The following is a 26676-nucleotide window of genomic DNA, read 5'->3' on the forward strand; positions in this document are numbered from 1 at the left end:
CACAGACATCATTCAAACAGTTTTAGAAACTTCAGAGTGTTTCCTATCCAAGATGATTAATACTATGCATATATTAGCATCTGGGACTGAGTAGGAGGCAGTTCACTCTGGGCACGCTATTCATCCAAAAGTGAAAAACAGGTTTTTAACCACATTTTCCCACCAACATCTGCGTCTTAACATGCAGATGGAAGCAAACAGATTGAAAACAGAAAAGGGGATCTTATGATCTTATTGTTTCCGCTTCTGAAGAGATATAATAAAATACAATTTTCACAATTAAGAATAGATGATCTTATAGTAAAGAAATACAATGTTTTGGGGGTTTTAAGTAACCTTTATTTTTTCTGTTATGGTGACAATTTCCTCATACAAAACAGCCCAATACTGTACATCACAGTATGTAGAATACTTTGCAGAGTAATGTTTGTTGTAACATTTCTTTCATGAAGGCAGCAATTATTAAACCCTACCCCATCTGAAAGGACATGATTAATGTGTTATGCAAGGAAAATGTCACTCTTCATACAAACCTATCGGTGTAAACAACAACAAAATTGTATTAATGTAAAAAAACACACCAATTAATAATTTCACTCAGATCAATTTGTCTGCTCAATAAGCAATACTTTTTGTTCTTCAAAGAAAATATAAAATATGGATTTTCTATTACTCATGTTAATGAGTTAATGTTTTATTTTATAAAATATGTTAGAAAATTAACTAATTTATTGGGGGGAAAAATACACTTCATTACACACATAACAAGTTACTAAATATTATATTGGCTAATGAGACATAGGATATTTGGATATTTAAATCATGGGCCTACATATTTAATAATGTATTGGTAAATATAATATTTAGGAAAAATATTTTTATATAAATCAAATACAGATTTTGTACAAAATAATTTAAGCTATGACAGATATTCAAGGGCATCTTTCATAAAATAGTCTACATTTTAATTGTAAGGATCTACCTTCAAGATTTGCTTTCATTATTTTTCAGACAACCTTAACTTAACCTTTATTCAAGTGTCTGCAATGGGTAGCTCCCACAGTCATAAAAAAATGTAATATTAGGCTTCATTTTTATTTTAAGCAGAGAAACACAATTTACATAATGTTCTGCAAAAAATGTCATTATTGTCAGTTTAAGTTATTGGAAGACATGGAAATCTATGGCTTACAATATTTTAGCATCTTAAAAATAAAGTTTAGAAAATTAAGGCAATAGGCCAACAATTGAGATGTTAGACCTCAATGGGATGTAAAATCCATGTTATTCCCAACCTACTACATCTTTATCCATACTGGGGGGTATCCTCTCTACAGGTGTTGTGTCCACTTCCTCATCTTCCTGTGGTGCAGCAGGAGAGAGAGCCCACAGCAGTACACCATGCTCTTCACTATCATCACTGTATAAACCAGAGAGGCCAGGTTCAGACTGCACATGACGAAGAAGGGATCTGCGGAAAAGAAAAGAGTATATAGGCCGAGATTTTAGCCAGTGAATTTACTTGAATAAGTCATGTTTTCAGTTAGTTTTTGTTTGCGGTCATCTTCTTCAAATCAAGCTTTATTTATACAGCACATTTCAGACATGGAATGCAACAAAATGTGCTTCACAGGAAAAAACGAATACAAACAATGAAAATAAAAACGGAAATATTTACTACACAACAAACACAAGAGGATAAAAAACAAAAGAATAACAATAAAAACTGAACGACTAAAAAAGCAACCCCCAAGCTAAAAAGGTGTGATTTAAAATCTATTTTAAATATGTCAACAGTTTCAGCCCCCCTCAGGTTCTCTCGCAGCCTATTCCAACGACTGGGGGCATAATAACTAAAGGCTGCCTCTCCATACCTCCTCGTCTTTTGGATGGTTAACTTCTCTGGGATATGTGGGACGGTAGCGTCCCACCTAACCAACAGCCAGTGAAATTGCAGGGAGCCAAATTCAAAACAACAGAAATCTCATAATTAAAATTCCTCAAACATACACCATTTTAAAGATACACTTCTCGTTAATCCAGCCAAAATGTCTGATTTCAAAAAGGATTTACGGCGAAAGCCACCTTGCGATTATGTTAGGTCAGTACATAGCCACGGAAAAACACAGCCATTTTTCCAGCCAAAGAGAGGAGTAACAAAAAGCTGAAATAGAGTTAAAATGAATCACTAACCTTTGATGATCTTCATCAGATGACATTCATGGGACTTCATGTTACACAATACATGTAAGTTCATATTTATATCCAAAAATCTGAGTTTACGCGGGACGCTGCTGTCTCACTTGGCCAAAGCCAGACAAAATGCAGCGCGCCATATTCAAATAAAATACTATAAAAATCAAACTTTCATTAAATCACACATGAGAGATACCAAATTAAAGCTACACTGGTTGTGAATCCAGCCAACATGTCAGAATTCAAATAGGCTTTTCGGCGAAAGCAAACAATGCTATTTTCTGAGGATAGCAACATTGTAAACAAAGAGAGATAAGCATATTTCAACCCTGCAGGCGCGACACAAAACGCAGAACTAAAAATATAATTCATGCCTTACCTTTGACGAGCTTCTGTTGTTGGCACTCCAATATGTCCCATAAACATCACAAATGGTCCTTTTGTAATTCCGTCGATATATATCCAAAATGTCCATTTATTCTGCGCGTTTCATCCAGAAAAACACCGGTTCCAACTTGCTCAAACGTGGCTACAAAATATCTCAAAGGTTACCTGTAAACTTTGCCAAAACATTTCAAACTACTTTTGTAATACAACTTTAGGTATTTTTTTACGTAAATAATCGATAAAATTGAAGACGGGATGATCTGTGTTCAATACAGGATTAAAACAAACTGTAGCATGCTCTCTGGTTAAGCGCCTCAAACAAAAAGTACACTTCACTCGACTCTCGTTCTGAACAGGGCTACTTCTTCATTATACAAAGGAAAAACCCTCAATCAATTTCTAAAGACTGTTGACATCCAGTGGAAGCGGTAGGAACTGCAAGAAGGTCAATTAGAAATCTGGATTCCCAATGAAAATCCATTGAAAAGAGAGTGACCTCAAAAAAATTGGGACCTACTGGGTATATAACTTAAAAGCACTGACAAGTGCTAAAAGCACTGTCTGACATATTGGGGCGCATAATTGAGGATTAATTCCAAAAACAATAGAAGACTCTTAAAAACTTCTTCAGGATTGGTGGGTCCATTGCGGGACGGTTGAGCTAACATAGTGTCACGACTTCTGCCGAAGTCGTTGCCTCTCCTTGTCCGGGCGGTGTTCGGCGGTCGACTTCACCGGTCTTCTAGTCATCATCGATCCATTTTTCATTTTCCATTGGTTTTGTCTTGTCTTCCCACACACCTGTTGTCAATCCCATTCATTACCTGTTGTGTATTTAACCCTCTGTTTCCCTTCATGTGTTTGTCAGAGATTGTTCGTTGTCATGTGTTGTGTTAATTGTGTATAGGTGTGCGACGGGTCTTCGTACCCAGATTTGTTTTATATTTTTTCCGTGAGTGTTATGGAGCAGATTACTAGGACTTTAATTAAAGTACTCCATTCTACACTCTATTTGACTCTCCTGCGCCTGACTTCCTCTGCCACTTATACACGCCATTGTGACAGAATCTCTGACCCAAAAAAATGAAGTCAGCAGGAGGAGGCACTTCACTAATGGAGGTTGAGGAACGCGTCCTGGAACACGCGGCGGAGATTGACAGTCTGTGCGCTGCCATGGATCGTATTATCCAGAGTATGGATCGCTTGGAGAGACAGGGAGCGTGTCCAGTACCTCCACCACCTCCTGGAATTCCTTCGAACGTTTTTTCCCCTCCGGAACAGAACAGGATCCAGTTATCCCTACCCACAGGATACAATGGAGATACTGCCAGCTGCCAGGGTTTTCTCCTAAAACTGAACTTGTATCTGGCCACGGTCTCTCCAGTACCAACAGACCGTGAGAAAAGCTTCGCCCTCATCTCCTGCCTTACCGGGAAAGCCCTGGAGTGGGCCAACGCTGTGTGTGGAGAGGATAAGGCGTTGGACCATTTTGAGGAGCTCATCTGCCATTTCCGGAAGGTATTCGACCACCCATCCGAAGACAGAGCAGCAGGTGAGCTCCTCTATCATCTGAGGCAGGGGAAGAGGAGTGCTCAGGTAGGTGTGTAGGGGTTTCCGTTGGTGCTACTACGGTGGAAAGTCCAGACCAGGTTTCCACCGTGCGCATTCCCCCAGAATATGCCGATTTGGCACTCGCCTTCTGTAAAAAGAAGGCGACTCAATTACCACCCCATCGACAGGGGGATTGTGCGATAGATCTCCTGGTAGACGCTGCATATCCCAGGAGTCATGTGTATCCTCTGTCGCAAGCGGAGACAGTGGCTATGAATAATTATATCTCTGAATCCCTGCGTCAGGGGTTCATTCAGCCATCCATTTCACCCGCCTCTTCGAGTTTCTTTTTTGTGAAGAAGAAGGATGGCGGTTTACGCCCGTGCATTGATTATCGAGACCTTAATAAAATCACGGTAAAATATAGTTACCCGCTACCTTTGATTAATACAGTAATGGAGTCAATGCGCGGGGCCCGCTTCTTCACAAAATTGGATCTCAGGAGTGCGTACAATCTGGTGCGTATTAGGAAGGGGGATGAGTGGAAGACGGCATTTAGCACCACCTCAGGTCATTATGAGTACCTGGTCATGCCATATGGGTTGATGAATGCTCCATCAGTCTTCCAATCGTTTGTAGATGAGATCTTCAGGGACCTGAATGGGCAGGGTGTAGTGGTGTATATCGATGATATTTTGATATACTCTGCTACACGCGCTGAGCATGTGTCCTTGGTGCGCAGGGTGCTTGGTCGCCTGTTGGAGCATGATTTATATGTCAAGGCTGAGAAATGCTTGTTCTTCCAACAATCTATCTCCTTCCTAGGGCATCAGATTTCCACTTCAGGAGTGGAAATGGAGAGCGATCGCATTACAGCCGTGCGTAATTGGCCGACTCCAACCACGGTAAAGGAGGTGCAGCGTTTTTTAGGGTTTGCCAATTACTACCGGAGATTTATCCGGGGTTTTGGTCAGGTTGCAGCTCCCATTACCTCACTGCTAAAGGGGGGACCGGTGCGCTTGCAGTGGTCGGCCGAGGCGAATAGGGCTTTTGGTAAACTGAAGGCTCTGTTTACCTCGGCGCCTGTGTTGGCTCATCCGGATCCCTCTTTGCCATTCATAGTAGAGGTGGACGCATCCGAAGCTGGGATAGGAGCAGTGCTCTCTCAGCGTTCGGGTGTGCCACCGAAGCTTCGCCCCTGTGCTTTCTTTTCGAAGAAGCTCAGCCCGGCGGAGCGTAACTATGATGTGGGGGACCGAGAGCTGTTAGCTGTCGTAAAAGCCTTGAAGGTGTGGAGGCATTGGCTTGAGGGGGCTAATCACCCTTTTCTCATCTGGACTGACCACCGCAATCTGGAGTACATCCGGCAGGCGAAGAGACTAAATCCTCGCCAGGCAAGGTGGGCCATGTTTTTCACTCGTTTTGTGTTTACGCTTACTTACAGACCAGGCTCCCAGAACGTCAAGGCAGACGCATTGTCTCGGCTGTATGACACAGAGGAGCGACCCATGGATCCCACTCCCATACTCCCAGAGTCGTGTTTGGTGGCGCCAGTAGTGTGGGAGCTGGACGCGGACATTGAGCGGGCGTCACGTGCAGAGCCCTCTCCTCCTGAGTGTCCAGCTGGTCGTCTGTACGTTCCGTCTGCTGTCCGCGACCGATTGATCTATTGGGCTCACACATCACCCTCCTCTGGTCATCCTGGGATAGGTCGGACGATGCGCTGTCTTGATGGGAGGTACTGGTGGCCCACTTTAGCTAAGGACGTGAGGATTTATGTTTCCTCCTGTTCGGTGTGCGCCCAGTGCAAGGCTCCTAGACACCTGCCTAGAGGTAAGCTTTTACCTTTACCCGTTCCTCAACGGCCGTGGTCGCACCTGTCAGTGGATTTTGTGACTGATCTTCCACCTTCACAGGGTTACACCACGATCCTGGTCGTTGTGGATCGGTTCTCTAAGTCCTGTCGTCTTCTCCCTTTGCCCGGTCTCCCTACGGCCTTACAAACTGCGGAGGCTCTGTTTACACATGTTTTCCGGCATTATGGGGTGCCTGAGGATATAGTGTCTGATCGGGGTCCCCAGTTCACGTCAAGGGTCTGGAAGGCGTTCATGGAACGTCTGGGGATCTCGGTTAGTCTTACCTCAGGTTTTCACCCCGAGAGTAATGGGCAGGTGGAGAGAGTTAACCAGGATGTGGGCAGGTTTCTGCGGTCCTATTGCCAGGACCGGCCAGGGGAGTGGGCGAAGTTCGTGCCCTGGGCAGAGATAGCCCAGAACTCGCTACGTCACTCCTCCACTAACCTTACCCCTTTTCAATGTGTATTAGGGTATCAGCCGGTTCTGGCTCCTTGGCATCAGAGTCAGACCGAAGCTCCTGCGGTGGACAATTGGTTTCGGCACGCTGAGGAAACTTGGGAGGCAGCCCACGTCCACCTTCAGCGTGCCATAAGGCGCCAGAAAATTGGCGCAGACCGTCGCCGCAGTGAGGCCCCGGTGTTCGTACCAGGGGACAGGGTCTGGCTCTCGACCCGAAACCTGCCCCTCCGCCTGCTCTGCCGGAAGCTGTGTCCGCGGTTTGTGGGGCCGTTTAAAGTCCTGAGGAGAGTGAACGAGGTATGTTATAGATTACAACTGCCCATTAATTACCGTATTAACCCCTCGTTCCATGTGTCTCTCCTCAGGCCGGTGGTGGCTGGCCCGCTCCAGGAGGCTGAAGTGCGTGAAGTTCCTCCGCCTCCTCTAGACATCGAGGGGGTCCCGGCGTACGCTATTCGATCCATTTTGGATTCGAGACGTCGGGCGAGGGGCCTTCAGTACCTCGTGGACTGGGAGGGGTACGGGCCGGAGGAGAGATGCTGGGTTCCGGTGGAGGACGTTTTAGATCCTTCTATGTTAAAAGAATTCCACCGCCTCCATCCGGATCGCCCTGCACCTCGCCCTCCGGGTCGTCCCCGAGGCCGGTGTCGACGCGCTGCTGGAGCCGCGCGTCAGGGGGGGGGTAATGTCACGACTTCTGCCGAAGTCGTTGCCTCTCCTTGTCCGGGCGGTGTTCGGCGGTCGACTTCACCGGTCTTCTAGTCATCATCGATCCATTTTTCATTTTCCATTGGTTTTGTCTTGTCTTCCCACACACCTGTTGTCAATCCCATTCATTACCTGTTGTGTATTTAACCCTCTGTTTCCCTTCATGTGTTTGTCAGAGATTGTTCGTTGTCATGTGTTGTGTTAATTGTGTATAGGTGTGCGACGGGTCTTCGTACCCAGATTTGTTTTATATTTTTTCCGTGAGTGTTATGGAGCAGATTACTAGGACTTTAATTAAAGTACTCCATTCTACACTCTATTTGACTCTCCTGCGCCTGACTTCCTCTGCCACTTATACACGCCATTGTGACACATAGGCTAATGCGATTAGCATGAGGTTGTAACTAACAAGAACATTTCCCAGGACATGGGAAAGCTTAAATTCTTATTAATCTAACTGCGCTGTCCAATTTACAGTAGCTATTACAATGAAATAATACCACGATATTGTTTGAAGAGAGTGCACAATTTTGAACATATAAAGTTATTAAACCTCTCTGGGATAGCGGGACGGTAGCTTCCCACCTGGCCAACTACACTCGTTGTGAATCCAGCCAACATGTCAGATTTCAAAAAGGCTTTTCGGCGAAAGCATAAGATGCTATTATCTGATGATAGCACAATGTCAACAAAGAGAGTGTAGCATATTTCAACCATGCCGGCGCTACTCAAAACGCAGATATAAAATATAAAACATGCATTACCTTTGACGATATTCTTTTGTTGGCACTCCAATATGTCCCATAAACATCACAAATGGTCCTTTTGTTCGATTAATTCCGTCCATATATATCCAAATTGTCCATTTATTTGGCGCCGTTGATCCAGAAAAAAACAGCTTCCAATTTGCGCAAAGTCACTACAAAATATCTAAAAAATTACCTCTAAACTTTGCCAAAACATTTCAAAGTACTTTTGTAATACAACTTAAGGTATTTGTAAACATTAATAATCGATCAAATTGAAGACGGGTCTATCTGTTTTCAATACAGGAGATCAACAAACAAACGCTACATTTTTTTGTCTTGCGCAACTCCCAAACAGTACACATGACGTTACTCTACTTCCTGATGGCCTTCTTCTTCATTGCACAAATGAATAACCTCAACCTATTTTCTAAGACTGGTGACATCCAGTGGAAGCAGTAGGAACTGAGAACACCGTGATTAGAAATCTGGCTTTCCAATGAAAGCTCATTGAACAGACAGTGACTTATAAAAAAAATGTTTTTTTAATGGTTATTCCTCTGGGTTTTGCCTGCTACATAAGTTCTGTTATACTTACAAATATGATTCAAACAGTTTTAGAAACTTCAGAGTGTTTTCTATACAAATCTAATAATATGCATATCTTATATTCTGGGGATGAGTAGAAGGAAGTTGAAATTGGGCACGCTATTTTTCCCAAAGTGAAAACTCTGCCCCCTATCCTAGTTAATAAGTAAAATTTGCAGGTTCTTCCATTTAAATTAGACATTTTAAACATTCCCATAATAACCTAGATGAACCAACTTCTCAGGTTAATTAAAGTTGAATTACCAGTTGCATATAAAAGGTATGATTAATCATTATCATTGATTAACCAAAAATATGCTTTTGCAAATTCATTAACGTCCAACTCCCACATTACTGATACAGTACTGTAACATCTATAAATAGAATAAAATTGTCTTTGAAGCTTCCAACGTATTCCAAAACCAAACTTTGGAAAAATAGGAACTTTATTAATATTTTCTTTCTCCTCTAAAATGTTCTAATAATGTGCAAGCTATCAGAGCAAGTGGTCCCCACTCCCCCGCTAATTAGTGAACCCTCACTCATAAGATGATTGATCTCTGACCTCAGCAGCGATACCAACCCTAACTTTGCCATTAGCGGAAAAACAGTAGAAATCGCGACACACACTCTCCAAAATCATCCTTCGGGCACAGTTTAGCCCGGATGTCTTGCCCTCCGAGACTGGCATCGGTCCAATACCGCAGCGCACAGCTGAAACACAAGCAGGAAATGGTAGACATAAAGGGACAGGTGGAGAGAACTGGGAACCTGATGACAAATGCAGAAAAGGGATACATTTAGCTAGCTATGGAACTGTGTTTGAAAACAGAACAATTAAATGTAATTGCAAAAACTTATGAAGACGAACGAGCAGAAACTCTTTAACAAAATCGCCTTCTACAGGAACAACTCGGTTTAGCCAAAACTAAATATGACGATGTCCACGCCAAACTAGATAAATCTGACGAGTTCAAATCAAATCAAATTTTATTTGTCACATACACATGGTTAGCAGATGTTAATGCGAGTGTAGCGAAATGCTTGTGCTTCTAGTTCCGACAACACAGTAATAACCAACAAGTAATCTAACCTAACAATTCCACAACTACTACGTTATACACTCAAGTGTAAAGGGATAAAGAATATGTACATAAAGATATATGAATGAGTGATGGTACAGAACGGCATAGGCAAGATGCAGTAGATGTATAGAGTACAGTATATACATATACATATGAGATGAGTAATGTAGGGTATGTAAACATTATATTAAGTGGCATTGTTTAAAGTGGCTAGTGGTACATTTTTACATAATTTCCATCAATTCCCATTATTAAAGTGGCTGGAGTTGAGTCAGTATGTTGGCAGCGGCCGCTAAATGTTAGTGGTGGCTGTTTAACACTCTGATGGCCTTGAGATAGAAGCTGTTTTTCAGTCTCTCGGTCCCTGCTTTGATGCACCTGTACTGACCTCGCCTTCTGGATGATAGCAGGGTGAACAGGCAGTGGCTTGGGTGGTTGTTGTCCTTGATGATCTTTATGGCCTTCCTGTGACATCGGGTGGTGTAGGTGTCCTGGAGGGCAGGTAGTTTGCCCCCGGTGATGCGTTGTGCAGACCTCACTACCCTCTGGAGAGCCTTACGGTTGTGGGCGGAGCAGTTGCCGTACCAGGCGGTGATACAGCCCGACAGGATGCTCTCGATTGTGCATCTGTAGAAGTTTGTGAGTGCTTTTGGTGACAAGCCAAATTATCTACAAGCCGAGTTATCTACAAACTGGAGCGAGCAGCTTGATAACATGCATGCAGTTTTGTTGAACGTTACTCAAAGTAACAATGTTCTACTCAAAAGGCTGCAGACCAAAGACGATCAGTTATTAATGAACAGAATGACTAGGTTGGATGACAGGTCAGCAGAACTTATTGAAGTTGCTGACCAAATGAATGATGAGAGAACTCATGTGATGAAGATATTGATTTATAAGCAAGCGGAGGAAATCTCATCACTGAATCTCTCGCTCAGTACTCAAGACCTCTATCTGCAAACCATGACAGATAAGTATGAGACCAAAAGGAGAAAGTGCGACACTCACGTGTCCAAAATCAGTACTCTAAGTGCTCAAGGGGTGGCAGGGTAGCCTAGTGGTTAGAGCTTTGGGCTAGTAACCGAAAGGTTGCAAGTTCAAATCCCCGAGCTGACAAGGTACAAATCTGTCATTCTGCCCTTGAACAAGGCAGTTAACCCACTGTTCCTAGGCCATCATTGAAAATAAGAATGTGTTCTTAACTGACTTGCCAGGTTGAATAAAGCTAAAAATAAAAATAAATAAAAAAGTTGACTCTGCAATGCAGCAGAATATCACCCTTAGGTACAATCTGGTGGAATTCCAGAATAGTCATGCACTACAGCGTGACTACCCAACCAAGCAACTGGAGTCCGGTACTATAAGGAGTGAAGACGATAGATGGTTTCAGACTTTGCCTCCCTCATGTGTCTCTCAGTCTTCTCCTCTTGGCCATTCGGCACTGAGTAATATGGCACCTCTTCGCCAACAAAGCCGAAGTTTGGCTTCTCCACTTGGCCTTTCGGCCCCAATTTCCCCACAGGATGAAGCCAACCCTTTCCGCCTGCTTGGCACGGAACACCTTGACAAACTCGTCAAGAATTTCCCCACCTTTGACCCCGTTCCAGGTCAGCCAAACTATACTGAGACGTTCCTAGCTGACAGAGGACGCATTGGATGGCTACCCGAACGCTACGGGTTCTGACAGGGTTTACCTGTTGAAGTGAACGTCGAATAGACACGTGACGAGGTTCATTCGTCAACAACAGCAACACATGCTAAATGACTACGCTAAACTTGCCACAACTTTGAAATTAGAATTCAGTGGTTCTTACAAACACGATAGCTCACATACCCACAAGCTTACTATCATAGGCTTTGTTCAGCTTACTTTGGCCTACTCACTGAAAGAGGAATGGAAGAGCTTTTACCATTCAAACAAATGTTTCTGTCGAACATGTATCCCACCATTACCTACTTGGGCCCTACAGCCCACGTTGGCTTGCCTATCTTACAACTCAGAGAGCTTGCAAACACAGCTTTTGAGGCATCAAAAGCTCGCAACGCTAAGAGCCTTGACAACTTGGTTTTGAAGTTTGACCAGGAGCACTCACTACAGTTAGAGGGTGCATGATCAGGTATTGGAGCGTTGAGAGATGACGCACAACAACGGTTTCTACCATGAAACCACGAATACAATAACCTCTGCGGTCGAAATAACTGTAAAGTACATCGCCATCAAAACGACTACCGCTCTACAATTGACCTGTTCGCTATGTTCCTGCACCCAAACCACAAAAAGTGTCAGAGCACAAGGGTAACAAAGGGTTAAAGGACAATCAAAACGTTGACCAATGTTCTCTAGAAAGAGAGAATAATTTGAGAAAAGGGTAAAAGATAAGTCACAAGGACTAGACAGGGATTTACGAGCCAGCAGTCTCATTCTTTTCAGGATTACGAGCCAGCAGTCTCTGAATGAGCAATGTGTAGTTGAGATTAACTTCTTATGGCTGCAGGGGCAGTATTGAGTAACTTGGATAAAGGTGCCCATTTCAAACGGCCTCGTACTCAATTCTTGCTCTGTCACGATCGTCGTAGTGAGGAGACCAAGGCGCAGCGTGAGAGAAATACATTCTTCTTTTTAATAACGAAGAACACTTAACACACATTACAAAATAACAAAACGAACGTGACCGCTATAATACTGAGTGCAAACATGCAACATCACATAGACAATTACCCACAATAGCCTAATGCCTATGGCTGCCTTAAATATGGCTCCCAATCAGAGACAACAATAAACAGCTGTCTCTGATTGAGAACCAAACCAGGCAACCATAGACTTTCCTAAACACCTACACTGAACACAACCCCATACACTCTACAAAACCCCCTATACAATACAACCACCCAAGACGAGACAAATACACACAACATGCTCGTTTTATATAGGAACACTATGCTGACAGACACAGCAAACCTTCTTGCCACAGTTCGCATTGATGTGCCATCCTGGATGAGCTGCACTACCTGAGCCACTTGTGTGGGTTGTAGACTCCGTCTCATGCTACCACTAGAGTGAGAGCACCGCCAGCATTCAAAAGTGACCAAAACATCAGCCAGGAAGCATAGGAACTGAGAAGTGGTCTGTGGTCACCACCTGCAGAATCACTCCTTTTTTGGGGGTGTCTTGCTAATTGCCTATAATTTCCACCTTTTGTCTATTCCATTTGCACAACAGCATGTGACATTTATTGTCAATTAGTGTTGCTTCCTAAGTGGACAGTTTGATTTCACAGAAGTGTGATTGACTTGGAGTTACATTGTGTTGTTTAAGTGTTCCCTTTATTTTTTTGAGCAGTGTATTTCGTGAGTGTGTGTGCGTTGTTAACATCTGCCTAAGTTACTGCCCAGATCTTCCAGTCTGGACGACCAGACGATGGGTCCGGAACAGCAATCCCAATCCAGACACCCACTGCCCATCCTTGTGTCGGCCTGTTCCATTTGCAGAAATCCTACCCGACCACCAGAGGGGGACTGCAACGGCGATCACCAACCGGACATCCCCTGGCCATTCCTGTGGTACTTTGCGGCTTCCAGGAAACCTACCAAGGTAAACCGCTAGAGGGGGACCGCAACTGCAATCACCAACCGGACATCCACTGCCTATTCTTGTGGTGGACTGCTCCGCTTTCAGAGAGCTCAACAAGGTCAACCACCAGAGGGGGACCGCAACAATGGTCCCCAACATGGACATCATGTGGTCATTGTTTTTATGTTGGTTTGCAACTTGCAGGATAATCACAAGATTCAACCCACCAGAGGGGGACTGTCATGATGTGCCCTGGGGGGAGGATCATAGCCTCCCCCCTCTCTCTCTCTCCACAGCTTTATGACTTTATGACAGGTCATGAATACCTGGTAGAAACTGCCATGCAGTATTGAGGGAGAAAGTCTACCAGAACAAAGAGCTTCTCTTAGTTCAAAACTCCTAATCCCCAAAATGGGAAAACTAAATATTATTTATACTTTTGAGAATGTGGGAATGGTCCGTGGACACTTAAGGGACAGTCAAGTCGAGTGTGTTTCATTTGGTGATCTCATGAAGGACAGGAAACACATATCTCTTAATAAAGTGTTCATTTCCCAGCTGTCAGATTTACATCTAGATATTGTGAAACATATGTGATTAAACATGAAACTATTTGTGGAAAGATGTAATGTGATGTTTTCCTTCTAAATGAGACTATGGATTTTCATATAAAGATTAACTTGTCAGTGGCCACGCCCACGTGAGCATAGACATTATGTCGGCGTTATGGAACCGCCCTTTTCTACTCCAGAGTATAAGACCACCCGTGATGAAATGTACATTTCATGCCAAAGAGATCCACGGTAAGCCAGACGTCTTGAATGGTTAAGAAGTCAGAGAACACCGGGACAGAGTCCCCACGTTGGAATGGCTACAATTCTATAGTCCACAGAGACCATACACCTGTAGTTTTGGCTACAGGGCTAGAAATTGTTAAAATCTGAGACTATCGATCACTGCAGAAGGAGCAAATTCTAGATAACACAAATTACTAGTCTGCAGCTAGAAATGATGTAAACCTAGTATGAGAATACTGACACCCGCCAAAGCATCTATTCTATGAGAACATTTCTGAATGGTACTCTGAAGTATCCATTCTATCCACCTATAACCACAAACGACATTGTGACTTCTGGGGAAGTTAACCAGAGACTCAGATGAACTCTCAACGGCGAGACAACAACGACATACGGGCGTAAATATATATATTGCAATTATTCTTGAATGAGCAGCTGTTCATGTGCAAAGGATTAGCATTTCAATTAGTATAATTATCCACTGTGTGTAGTGAATCAATTTAATCTTTTCTGCTCTCTGTCACCACCCCTTTCTTTTGTCTATCAAGCCGTCATATCGGCTTCATCTACTAGGGATTTTTTCTTTGTATCATTGCTAGTAACCAATATCTACTGTTTGTTTGATGTATTTCTGTGATTATTTAGATAGTTAGTAAATAAATAAATAACTTCTTACGGGCAGGTGGGACGGTAGCGTCCCATCTCGCAACTTCCGTGAAATTCAAATGACAGAAATATAAATATTTAACATTCATGAAAATACAAGTGTCATACCTCCAAAATAAAGCGTAACTTCTTGTTAATCCAGCCGCTGTGTCAGATTTTAAAAAGGATTTATTAAGGTGAAAGCACACCATACAATTATCTGAGGACAGCGCCCCTCATACAAAACAACATTTTTCAACCAGGCAGGTGCGCCACGAAAGTCAGAAATAGCGATATAATAAATGCCTTACCTTTGAAGATCTTCTTCTGTTGGCACTCCAAAAGGTACCAGCTACAACACAAATGGTCCTTTTGTTCGATAAAGTCCTTCATTATGTCCCCAAAAACTCAGTTTAGCTGGCGCGCTTCATTCAATAATCCACTGGTTTCACTCCTTCAAAATGCATACAAAATGAATCCCAAACGTTACCAACAAACTTCTCCAAACAAGTCAAACCACGTTTATAATCAAACCTCAGGTACCCTAATACGTAAATAAACTATAAAATTTAAGACGGAGAATCATCCAGGTCATCAGGTCAATCAAATATTTCTAGCCCAATGACCAATCAAAACCTGCCCAAAAGGCCTGAAAACTATCCCCATTTTTCTTTCACAACAAGAGAGGAGTTGCCATATCTACACTGCTCAAAAAAATAAAGGTAACACTTAAACAACACAATGTAACTCCATGTCAGTCACACTTCTGTGAAATCAAACTGTCCACTTAGGAAGCAACACTGATTGACAATAAATTTCACATGCTGTTGTGCAAATGGAATAGACAAAAGGTGGAAATTATAGGCAATTAGTAAGACACCCCCAAAAAAGGAATGGTTCTGCAGGTGGTGACCACAGACCACTTCTCAGTTCCTATGCTTCCTGGCTGATGTTTTGGTCACTTTTGAATGCTGGCGGTGCTCTCACTCTAGTGGTAGCATGAGACGGAGTCTACAACCCACACAAGTGGCTCAGGTAGTGCAGCTCATCCAGGATGGCACATCAATGCGAGCTGTGGCAAGAAGGTTTGCTGTGTCTGTCAGCGTAGTGTCCAGAGCATGGAGGCGCTACCAGGAGACAGGCCAGTACATCAGGAGACGTGGAGGAGGCTGTAGGAGGGCAACAACCCAGCAGCAGGACCGCTACCTCCGCCTGTGTGCAAGGGGGTGCACTGCCAGAGCCCTGCAAAATGACCTCCAGCAGGCCACAAATGTGCATGTGTCAGCATATGGTCTCACAAGGAGTCTGAGGATCTCATCTCGGTACCTAATGGCAGTCAGGCTACCTCTGGCGAGCACATGGAGGGCTGTGCGGCCCCACACCATGACTGACCCACCGCCAAACCGGTCATGCTGGAGGATGTTGCAGGCACCAGAACGTTCTCCACGGCGTCTCCAGACTCTCACGTCTGTCACATGTGCTCATGTGCTCAGTGTGAACCTGCTTTCATCTGTGAAGAGCACAGGGCGCCAGTGGCGAATTTGCCAATCTTGGTGTTCTCTGGCAAATGCCAAACGTCCTGCACGGTGTTGGGCTGTAAGCACAACCCCCACCTGTGGACGTCGGGCCCTCATACCACCCTCATGGAGTCTGTTTCTGACCGTTTGAGCAGACACATGCACATTTGTGGCCTGCTGGAGGTCATTTTGCAGGGCTCTGGCAGTGCACCTCCTTGCACAAAGGCGGAGGTAGCGGTCCTGCTGCTGGGTTGTTGCCCTCCTACGGCCTCCTCCACGTCTCCTGATGTACTGGCCTGTCTCCTGGTAGCGCCTCCATGCTCTGGACACTACGCTGACAGACACAGCAAACCTTTTTGCCACAGCTCGCATTGATGTGCCATCCTGGATGAACTGCACTACCTGAGTCACTTGTGTGGGTTGTAGACTCCGTCTCATGCTACCACTAGAGTGAGAGCACCGCCAGCATTCAAAAGTGACCAAAACATCAGCCAGGAAGCATAGGAACTGAGAAGTGGTCTGTGGTCACCACCTGCAGAACCATTCCTTTTTTGGGGGTGTCTTACTAATTGCCTATAATTTCCACCTTTTGTCTATTCCATTTGCACAACAGCATGTGAAATTTATTGTCAATCAGTGTTGCTTCCTAAGTGGACAGTTTGATTTCACAGAAGTGTGATTGACTTGTAGTTACATTGTGTTGTTTAAGTGTTCCCTTTATTTTTTTGAGCAGTGTATACAGTGAGGGAAAAAAGTATTTGATCCCCTGCTGATTTTGTACGTTTGCCCACTGACAAAGAAATTATCAGTCTATAATTTTAATGGTAGGTTTATTTGAACAGTGAGAGACAGAATAACAACAAAAATATCCAGAAAAATGCATGTCAAAAATGTTATAAATTGATTTGCATTTTAATGAGGGAAATAAGTATTTGACCCCTTCTCAATCAAAAAGATTTCTGGCTCCCAGGTGTCTTTCATACAGGTAACGAACGGAGATTAGGAGCACACTCTTAAAGGGAGTGCTCCTAATCTCAGTTTCTTACCTGTATAAAAGATACCTGTCCACAGAAGCAATCAATCAATCAGATTCCAAACTCTCCACCATGGCCAAGACCAAAGAGCTCTCCAAGGATGTCAGGGACAAGATTGTAGACCTACACAAGGCTGGAATGGGCTACAAGACCATCGCCAAGCAGCTTGGTGAGAAGGTGACAACAGTTTCTGTGATTATTCGCAAATGGAAGAAACACAAAAGACCTGTCAATCTCCCTCAGCCTGGGGCTCCATGCAAGATCTCACCTCGTGGAGTTGCAATGATCATGAGAACGGTGAGGAATCAGCCCAGAACTACACAGGAGGATCTTGTCAATGATCTCAAGGCAGCTGGGACCATAGTCATCAAGAAAACAATTGGTAACACACTATGCCGTGAAGGACTGAAATCCTGCAGCGCCCGCAAGGTCCCCCTGCTCAAGAAAGCACATATACATGCCCGTCTGAAGTTTGCCAATGAACATCTGAATGATTCAGAGGACAACTGGGTGAACGTGTTGTGGTCAGATGAGACCAAAATGGAGTTCTTTGGCATCAACCCAACTTGCCGTGTTTGGAGGAGGAGGAATGCTGCCTATGACCCCAAGAAACCATCCCCACCGTCAAACATGGAGGTGGAAACATTATGCTTTGGGGGTGTTTTTCTGCTGAAGGGACAGGACAACTTCACCGCATCAAAGGGACGATGGACGGGGCCATGTACCGTCAAATCTTGGGTGAAAACCTCCTTCCCTCAGCCAGGGTATTGAAAATGGGTCGTGGATGGGTATTCCAGCATGACAATGACCCAAAACACACGGCCAAGGCAACAAAGGAGTGGCTCAAGAAGAAGCACATTAAGGTCCTGGAGTGGCCTAGCCAGTATCCAGACCTTAATCCCATAGAAAATCTGTGGAGGGAGCTGAAGGTTCGAGTTGCCAAACGTCAGCCTCGAAACCTTAATGACTTGAAGAAGATCTGCAAAGAGGAGTGGGACAAAATCCCTCCTGAGATGTGTGCAAACCTGGTGGCCAACTACAAGAAACGTCTGACCTCTGTGATTGCCAACAAGGGTTTTGCCACCAAGTACTAAGTCATGTTTTGCAGAGGGGTCAAATACTTATTTCCCTCATTAAAATGCAAATCAATTCATAACATTTTTGACATGCGTTTTTCTGGATTTTTTTGTTGATATTCTGTCTCTCACTGTTCAAATAAACCTACCATTAAAATTATAGACTGATCATTTCTTTGTCAGTGGGCAAACGTACAAAATCAGCAGGGGATCAAATACTTTTTTCCCTCACTGTATAATAGTCCCTTTTTCCATAACGTTATTGAGCCAATTAATAAGGAATATCATAGTGACGTTAGAAGCAAATTTCGTGTTTCCTCAAAATAATTATTATTGCAAGCTATGACATTGCTTAGTCATAGCAGTCAAACGAGTTAAATCGACATCTATTGACAGAAAATTATCTGGCGAGTTTAAAAAAGGCAAATTATCTGATCAAATTAATTGATTACGTCATAAGGATCAAGGGGTATGGTATATGGCCAATATACCACTGCTAAGGAATGTTCTTAACCATGACGCAACGTGGACTGCCTGGATATAGCCATTAGCCGTGGTATATTGGTCATATTCCACAACCCTCAGTGTGGCTTAAAGCTATTTTCAAGTGTTAAAACTGTAATTGGAACAGTAAAAAGTAATGTTTTGTCATATCTGTGGTATATGACAAATCAGCATTCAGGGCTGAACCAGGTTTATAGATAAATCTCGAAGTCTCTGAGCAAGAAACATTTGGATGAACATAAAAAACATTATGTGCCATATGTTAATAAGACTACAAACCGTTATAAAGGGCCCAATTGCGAGATTGACTTGTCATTTCAATAGGCATAAGCTACTGATAGGCCTACATCTCTTTTCACATAGTCAACAGTAGCCTAGACAAGATGTAGGCAAGATGTGAACTGAACAATTTAGCAGCTTGCTTAGTTCAAATTAACAGACTAATTTATTCATGAATAGCAAGGCGATTTCGCAGTAAGAAGTGCTTGTGTTTCCCAGTAGCATGCTGGAATAAGCTACTGAGGATGGGGGCATAATTTCAATCACTGAATTAAATATGAATAATGTGTATATGAACTGAATATGCTTGTCAACAACAGTCAGTGTTTATTTTTTTTTAAATTTGTTTTACCTGTAGCCTAATCTGACTACTGTTACCGTCTATCTAATGCGTTAAAAATAACACAAGGCTACAACAACAAACTGAAGTCATAGGCTATTTATTAAATTGGTTTACGAGCTCCAGGTAGGCGACACAAGTGGCACGAATTGATTTGCAATGACTCCAGTGATATCGTCATTTCAACATATGAATTGTATCAAATGGTAGCCTACAATGGTTTATACATTCATAGGCTACTTGATGGCCAACAGAGGCAAATGTATAATTCTCCACATTTCGCCTAATGTCAGTTTCATTGAAGACATTTCCCCATAAAAAGAACCACGCGAGGGAGTTCCAAAACTTCCATTTCAAATGTACACTCGGGCAGCCCCCGAGACGCAAGATGCATAAAGCACTTAGCTTGATACCAGTTTTCTTTAAGCAGTCAACATAATAATGCAGTTTAAACCACCTCGCTCAAGTGACTCAGCCTATAACTGTAGTGCTCTCTCAACACACACACACACACACCTGACAGTAAGCAGCAGGTCACAGCGCGCTATCGACTGTGCCCCAAAAGCATGCTCAAGCGGCAGAGTCGATATCCGCGTTTATAAACCCAGGGTCGTTACAACACCGCGGCCGCGGTGCAACTTAGAAATAGGCCAAAAACCGGCAACCGGCGGCCAATACATTTTCACCCGCGAAATGATTTGCAAAATAGCCCAATTTGCGGGAACTGAGAACATGGCAACACTGCAACTGACTTACTGACTACTAGGATGCTAGCGCGAGAGCCACTGTAGAGTGAGAGCGCGTGAGGCAACCACTAGAGCGAGCGGCTCAATCTGCGGGGCGAAACTACCACAACACCCTTGACTATAAATACTCTAAATGATTACAAAATGCCAAAGATTAAGCTACTTAAGTATCTTTATCAATCGTACAGTTTTTTGCTCATGTTTGGGTTCCCTGTGTTGCCAACCTGAAATTAAAACGGTACTATTAATACAGAATGTATTACCCCTTTTTCATTGATGTTACAGACAAACTAGGACCAACAATAGCATCCTGCCTCTGATTTGATGAGAAACTTGCCCATACTGGTATATAAATTAATCAATATAATACCAAGCAACCTCTTTTGACCTTGTGGTGTTTATTTATTTAATGCATTATACTGCCACTGTGCTATGGTAACACACACACTTTTTAAAATGTTTATGTATCCTTTATTTATACAGGTTTTTCTCATTAAGATAAAATACATTTTCAATTAATAAATATGGTACCATATGATAATTTTTGGCACCATTTATCCTGATTGTGTGTTACCATGGTAGAATGTATAATGCAGTATAAAACCAATGGTATTTCCATGATCCACATCTATACCATAGTATAAATGAGGCAATACCATAGTATTATTTTGGTGCATCGCAGTACCATCATACTTCAAAGTTAAAACCATTGTTCAGATCTATACCATGGTATAAATGATGCAATACCATGGTAATATTTAGGTATAGGCCTAATGGCAGTACCATGGTAAGCGGAGGTACCATGGTAAAATATAACTTATAGCTCATCTATTCACATGCTCATCTAACACTGTTCAGAAACATTTAGTTTGCAAAAATGTAGCCTATGTTAAGTGTATTATTTTTTGCTCGATCGCCAAAAGTCAACTCCCAAACCCCGCGAAATATGAACATGAGACTCACATGCTTTTGACATTAGATTGCGATTTTTTTTGTATCGGTATCATGATGAAGATACTCTCAATGTAAGACCCTACACCTGCTCCCTAACAAAGCGGAGTGAGGGTAGAAAAGAGATGAAAGGTGGATTAAAAAATAGCATGGGCTTGTCTTCAAAATATCACTTTTATATATGACAGCGCATATAGGCTGCACAGACCAGTAGCCAAATTAAACTCTAAATATGCCATTCTATTATTTTGAGATTTTTTCTAAATGTGTCTCATGTTTCTTAGGACCTACCTAAAACGAATTAATAATGGATTTCTTTGTGATGGTGTATATTATTAAGATTGATGTCCACCCACATCTGCACAGGTCTAGTCCCACTCCTAAACTTGCTGAGAGATATAAAAGGCTTATCCCAGAATGTGGTAAAAATAGGACTGCATGAATTGGTCTCTAAAAAACATTTCCAGATTTTTTTTTATACGGGCAACACGCCGTAAAGTCTGCCTGTAAAGGGTATAATTTACCAATCCAAAAATGGTTTGCTGACATGGCCAGTTAAATGCCTGTCAATGACTGACAAAACAAGCTAAACACTGCTGATGCACATGCTCATTTCGAATTTACGCCTTGTGTATTCTACTATTCTAACTCTCAACAGTAAGTTGAGAACACGACTGAGGGGCCCAAAAGCGACTGAATATGTCACGTATGCCTGGCACGTATGCACTTTTTACATGGTTGAATAGCCTACATGATAGCCGACTCATATAAATATATTACATGAATAAATATACATGAATAACGATGTATACAAAACAATACACACGAATGTAAAACTATTTCGATGACTGGCTTTACCTTTTAGCATGTCAACATCGTGAGTGTCCCCTTCATGCTCCACATAACATCTGTATTTGTTCTTGCACGCATTCTCTTGATTAATGATGATCATACTGGTCGTCCGTCCTTCCTCCCTCTGCTCCAGCTGTTCCGTCTCTGCTTTGGACACCTCCACTGTTTGGCCGTATTCATCCTCCATCTTCCATGAGATCTTGACCAAGTCTGGAAACATGTCTCTAGCCAGACATAGCAGTGTGGTCTTCCCATTCGACTCAGGGTTGGACGCTGGGTAGACCGTCACTTTGGGTTTACGTACGTGATTGTCTGATTTTCAAGAGAAACAATAACATTTACAGTCTTCTTGAAAGGACCGTCACACACACACGTTTTCAGACTTCAGATGTATTATGGTGTCAAGATTAATCGTGATGTCCCACACCATTTGTTTTATATCCAGCTTTACTGCCTATATTCAAGTAAACAATTAATTACATACATCAATAATTTCCATGTACCAACTCGTCTATTTTGTCATAACAACTATCCTTTATGGAATATCCAATTTCGTAATATAAAGTCAATTATAACGTTCAATATTATTTTAATCATAAGATTCTTAGCTCAGTAAACAATTCGACATTCTTGCCCTATATCAGACTACTTTACATTTATATCACACATTTAACTGAGGGTGTATATCTATATGATAAAGGACACGCAATATACTGCAAATTGTGCGTATGGCTTCCTTGAAAATCTGAATAATCAATTATACAGGTTAATAACACACGTTCAAATTAATAATATAGAGATTTTTTTAACATGGGTTGATCGTAAATAGTGCGTGCATATTTGGAGCAAAACTGCAGGAAGTTTTGTCAATTATTTTGGACTGATTAGACATAGATTAATTATGAATTATTAATGACTACTGCTTAGTTTTTTTTTCTGCTCGAAAACCCGAGGAATGGATCTCTTACCTGTCACATAAAGTCTCGTACCAGAGCCAAATACATAACCATACACAGTGAAAATTCCCTTGTCAAAAAGTAGTCTTCACTGTGTTTTGGATCAGCTTGTGTTAACAATACAAAGGTTCAGCGGCATCATGCACCCCAAATATCATAGGGGGGTTCAAATATGAGGGGGCACATTCAAAACATATTTAATTCTACAGTATGCACAAAAATATGTATATTTTTATGCATATCTAAGCATACCTCTTGAGCTAAAATATATATATATATACACACATAGAATGAGTTGGAACATGAAGCCTACTGCCAAAGTATTATTATAATGTTTTTATATTTTTTATTATTATTATAAAAACACAACCCCGCCACACTGCTTCTTGACACAATGCACGCTTAACCCGGAAGCCAGCCACACCAATGTCTCAGAGAAACGCCGTACACCTGGCAACCGTGTCAGCGTGCATGAGCCTAGGCCTGCCACAGGAGTCACTAGAGTGCGATGGGACAAGGACATCCCGGCAGGCTAAACCCTCCCCTAACCAGAATGATGCTGGGCTAATTGTGCATCGCCTCATGGGTCTCCCAGTCGCGGCCGGCTGCGACACAGCCTGGTATCGAACCAGGATCTGTAGAAACGCAGCTAGCACTGCGATGCAGTGACTTAGACCGCTGCGGCACTCGGGAGGCCTCTACTGACAAAGTTTTAAATTACGTTTTTTCATTGGTTGCACTGGTGCTTCCAACTTAAAAAAGTTAGGAGCACAACACAAACATTAGGAGTACCAGAAATGAAGATTTTTTTAAATCGTTTGAGCCTATATTAGCTACTTCTGAAGCACACGTTGTGCCATTGAAACTAATATGTAACACTGTAAATACGTGTTTATTATAAAATGCTAAAATGTTGATACAAATACCTGTTATTTAAATTACAAAATTGTTTGTGGAATATTAGGTTTCTACCTTGTATAAAATCACTTTTTTCAAAAAAGCTTAGGCTCACTGCTGTCAACAACAACAAAACGTATGTTAATTTATGTGAAGATAATAATGAAAATGTATGATGTAAATTATCACTATAATGGGGTAGGAAACAAGAGTCCTGACCTACAATTCTTTCCAATAGGTTGGCCCTCTTTTACTCCTCCTTGCAGATCTGAGACAACTGGATAGGTATAAGAAACAGCGTCCATTTTCTGTCATGTCTCTTTCACCTCTCTCCTCTGGTACCAGTAGAATATGTAAGCCTTACATTGGCTGACAACTCTGTTGTTGAAGGAGACACTCTTTCCCTCTCTCCTAGTCTTTACTGTGTTGGGCTCTGATGAAGGTTGACAGGCCAAAAGCTCAGTTACTATTAAAATACATTTGCATCTGATTGGAAGTGCACAGAAACTCTTTCCCGCTATTTCAGCTTTGTATTTTGCCTCCAGCACCTTCACTAATCGTAACTAGGCTCCATGATCTATGTCAAAAAAGCCAAACTTACCTTTGGCCCTGGCATGACGCAATTGCTTACAATATGGTGTTAAATGGGGAGCCATTGCAAATACTGTATATTATTAATCATCACTCCCATTTTACATTGTTTAATAATCACAGTCTCCTCTTGGGTGACCAGCAAATACACTGCTCAAAAAAATAAAGGGAACACTTAAACAACACAAAGTATCTCCAAGTCAATCACACTTCTGTGAAATCAAACTGTCCACTTAGGAAGCAACACTAATTGACAATAAATTTCACATGCTGTTGTGCAAATGGAATAGACAAAAGGTGGAAATTATAGGCAATTAGCAAGACACCCCCAATAAAGGAGTGGTTCTGCAGGTGGTGACCACAGACCACTTCTCAGTTCCTATGCTTCCTGGCTGATGTTTTGGTCACTTTTGAATGCTGGCGGTGCTTTCACTCTAGTGGTAGCATGAGACGGAGTCTACAACCCACACAAGTGGCTCAGGTAGTGCAGCTCATCCAGGATGGCACATCAATGCGAGCTGTGGCAAGAAGGTTTGCTGTGTCTGTCAGCGTAGTGTCCAGAGCATGGAGGCGCTACCAGGAGACAGGCCAGTACATCAGGAGACGTGGAGGAGGCTGTAGGAGGGCAACAACCCAGCAGCAGGACCGCTACCGCCACCTTTGTGCAAGGAGGAGCACTGCCAGAGCCCTGCAAAATGACCTCCAGCAGGCCACATATAACGTGTGCCACAAATGCACTGGCTGGCTAGGCTACCAAGACGTTTTCATTCAAAATTTGTGACTGAAAGTAGTTAACTTACCAACATAGTGATGAGATACACTTAGCAAATAACTTTTGAATTACAGGTGCATAACGATGCACCCTGCATAAAGCAAGCTCAGCCATATTTGTTCTGTTGTCCAATTGCACAAGTACTGTACAAGGTTGCTGTGGTTCGGCAATTCATTCATGCTCTCTAGGGTCTCAAGTTGGAAAAAGTCATAGTTCACTGTGTAATGGTTGGAAAACTTTCCCATAGACTTCTAAATGTATTTTAACTATTTACAGGGACTCCATTCCCTGGCAGAAGGCCATGAGCATGCATTCGATACAAGCCACACCAGTAATCCCCCAGATTCTCAGCAACCCCGCCACCAGCGGCGCTTCTTCCCAGCCTACCCCTCTGTCCCGAGAACCTCGCTTACCTCCTCTGGAGAGTCTGGGACCTGCCTGGCCTTTCTCTCCCAGTGCTCCCTCATCTTCAAGCTGCAGCCTTCTTCGTTCCCCATGGACCGCTCGAAGATGGCATACCTCATAACGCTGATGTCCGGGATGGCACTTGCCTGAACTACGACGGTGTGGGAGCAACAGTTCGCCATTTGCCTCAGTCTGGAGGGGTTTGTGGCGGAGATACGTAAGGTGTTCAATTCTCCATTGTCTGGGAGAGAGGTTACTTGTAAGCTGCTCCAGCTACATCAAGACTCCCGTAGTGTGGAAAACTACACTACGGAGACCATGTAACTGGGCTGGGCTAGATTGTCTCCTGCTGATCGCTTATGCAGACTACACACCAACAGCTGTCTGTATTGTGGAGCTACAGGACATTTCTTATCTACCTGCCCATTAAAAGACCAGGCTTATCAGTAGGAACGAGTACACTGGTGAGGCTTTACTACTCGTAACCCCCTCTATGCTACCCTGTTGTGGGGATGCCAGTCCTTAATCCATCATGGTGCTCATTGACTCTGGGGCCGATGAGAGCTTTATGAACACTACCCTGGTGTCGAAGCTGGGAATCTCCACTCAACCCCTTTCCATTCTAATGGACGTCAGAGCGCTGGATGGGCGCTTTGTTGGCAGAATCAACCACAGTACGGTTCCTATCCACCTGCAAGTATCAGGCAACCACAGTGATTCTATGCAGTTTCTGCTCCTGGAGTCTCCTCATATACCCATGGTTTTGGCTCCAGGGGCACAATCCCCTAATTGACTGGGCTAAGGAGTCCATCATGGGTTGGAACCCATTTTGCCATGCTCATTGTCGGAAGTCGGCACAGCCTGCCCCGGGACGTCTCCCTGCTGGCCTGGGGAAAACCTTGGATCTCTCCGCCGTTCCCATGGAGTACCAGGACTTATGGGAGGTTTTAAACTCTGCCCGAGCCACATCTCTTCTGCCGCATTGGCCATATGACTGTGCTACCAACCTTCTACAGGTCACTGCATCGCCTTGGGGGAGACTTTATTCCCTGTTGGGTCCGGAGACCAAAGCGATGGAAGAGTATATTAAGGACTCACTGCAGAGATTATGTGTCCAACTTCCTCTTCTTTGTGTAGAAGAAGGACAATACCCTGCATCCATGTATC

At 43.1% G+C, this 26676-nt stretch overlaps 1 protein-coding gene across 1 annotated transcript; it reads right to left on the reverse strand.

The window, feature by feature from the left end:
- Positions 1-316: 316 nt before the first annotated feature.
- LOC139545887 (uncharacterized) lies at positions 317-25691 on the reverse strand. Its single transcript, XM_071354076.1, has 4 exons — positions 25492-25691; positions 24343-24350; positions 21895-22200; positions 317-1471 (listed from the first exon to the last, which is right to left on the reverse strand). The coding sequence occupies exons 1-4, from the start codon at positions 25689-25691 to the stop codon at positions 1332-1334; spliced, it is 654 nt and encodes a 217-aa protein (XP_071210177.1). The 3' UTR covers positions 317-1331.
- Positions 25692-26676: the final 985 nt, after the last annotated feature.

Source organism: Salvelinus alpinus, chromosome 19, assembly GCF_045679555.1.
Source record: "Salvelinus alpinus chromosome 19, SLU_Salpinus.1, whole genome shotgun sequence".
Classification (NCBI taxonomy): Eukaryota; Metazoa; Chordata; class Actinopteri; order Salmoniformes; family Salmonidae; genus Salvelinus; species Salvelinus alpinus.

What these genes read in the sequence shown, in the direction of transcription:
- LOC139545887 (XM_071354076.1), bottom strand. Translation starts at nt 25,691, where the DNA reads ATGGCGAACTGTTGCTCCCACACCGTCGTAGTTCAGGCAAGTGCCATC. An exon ending in CGATGTTGACATGCTAAAAG is followed by an intron (nt 1,472 to 21,894) that starts GTAAAGCCAGTC and finishes TCTTTTCCGCAG; the next exon opens with ATCCCTTCTTCGTCATGTGC.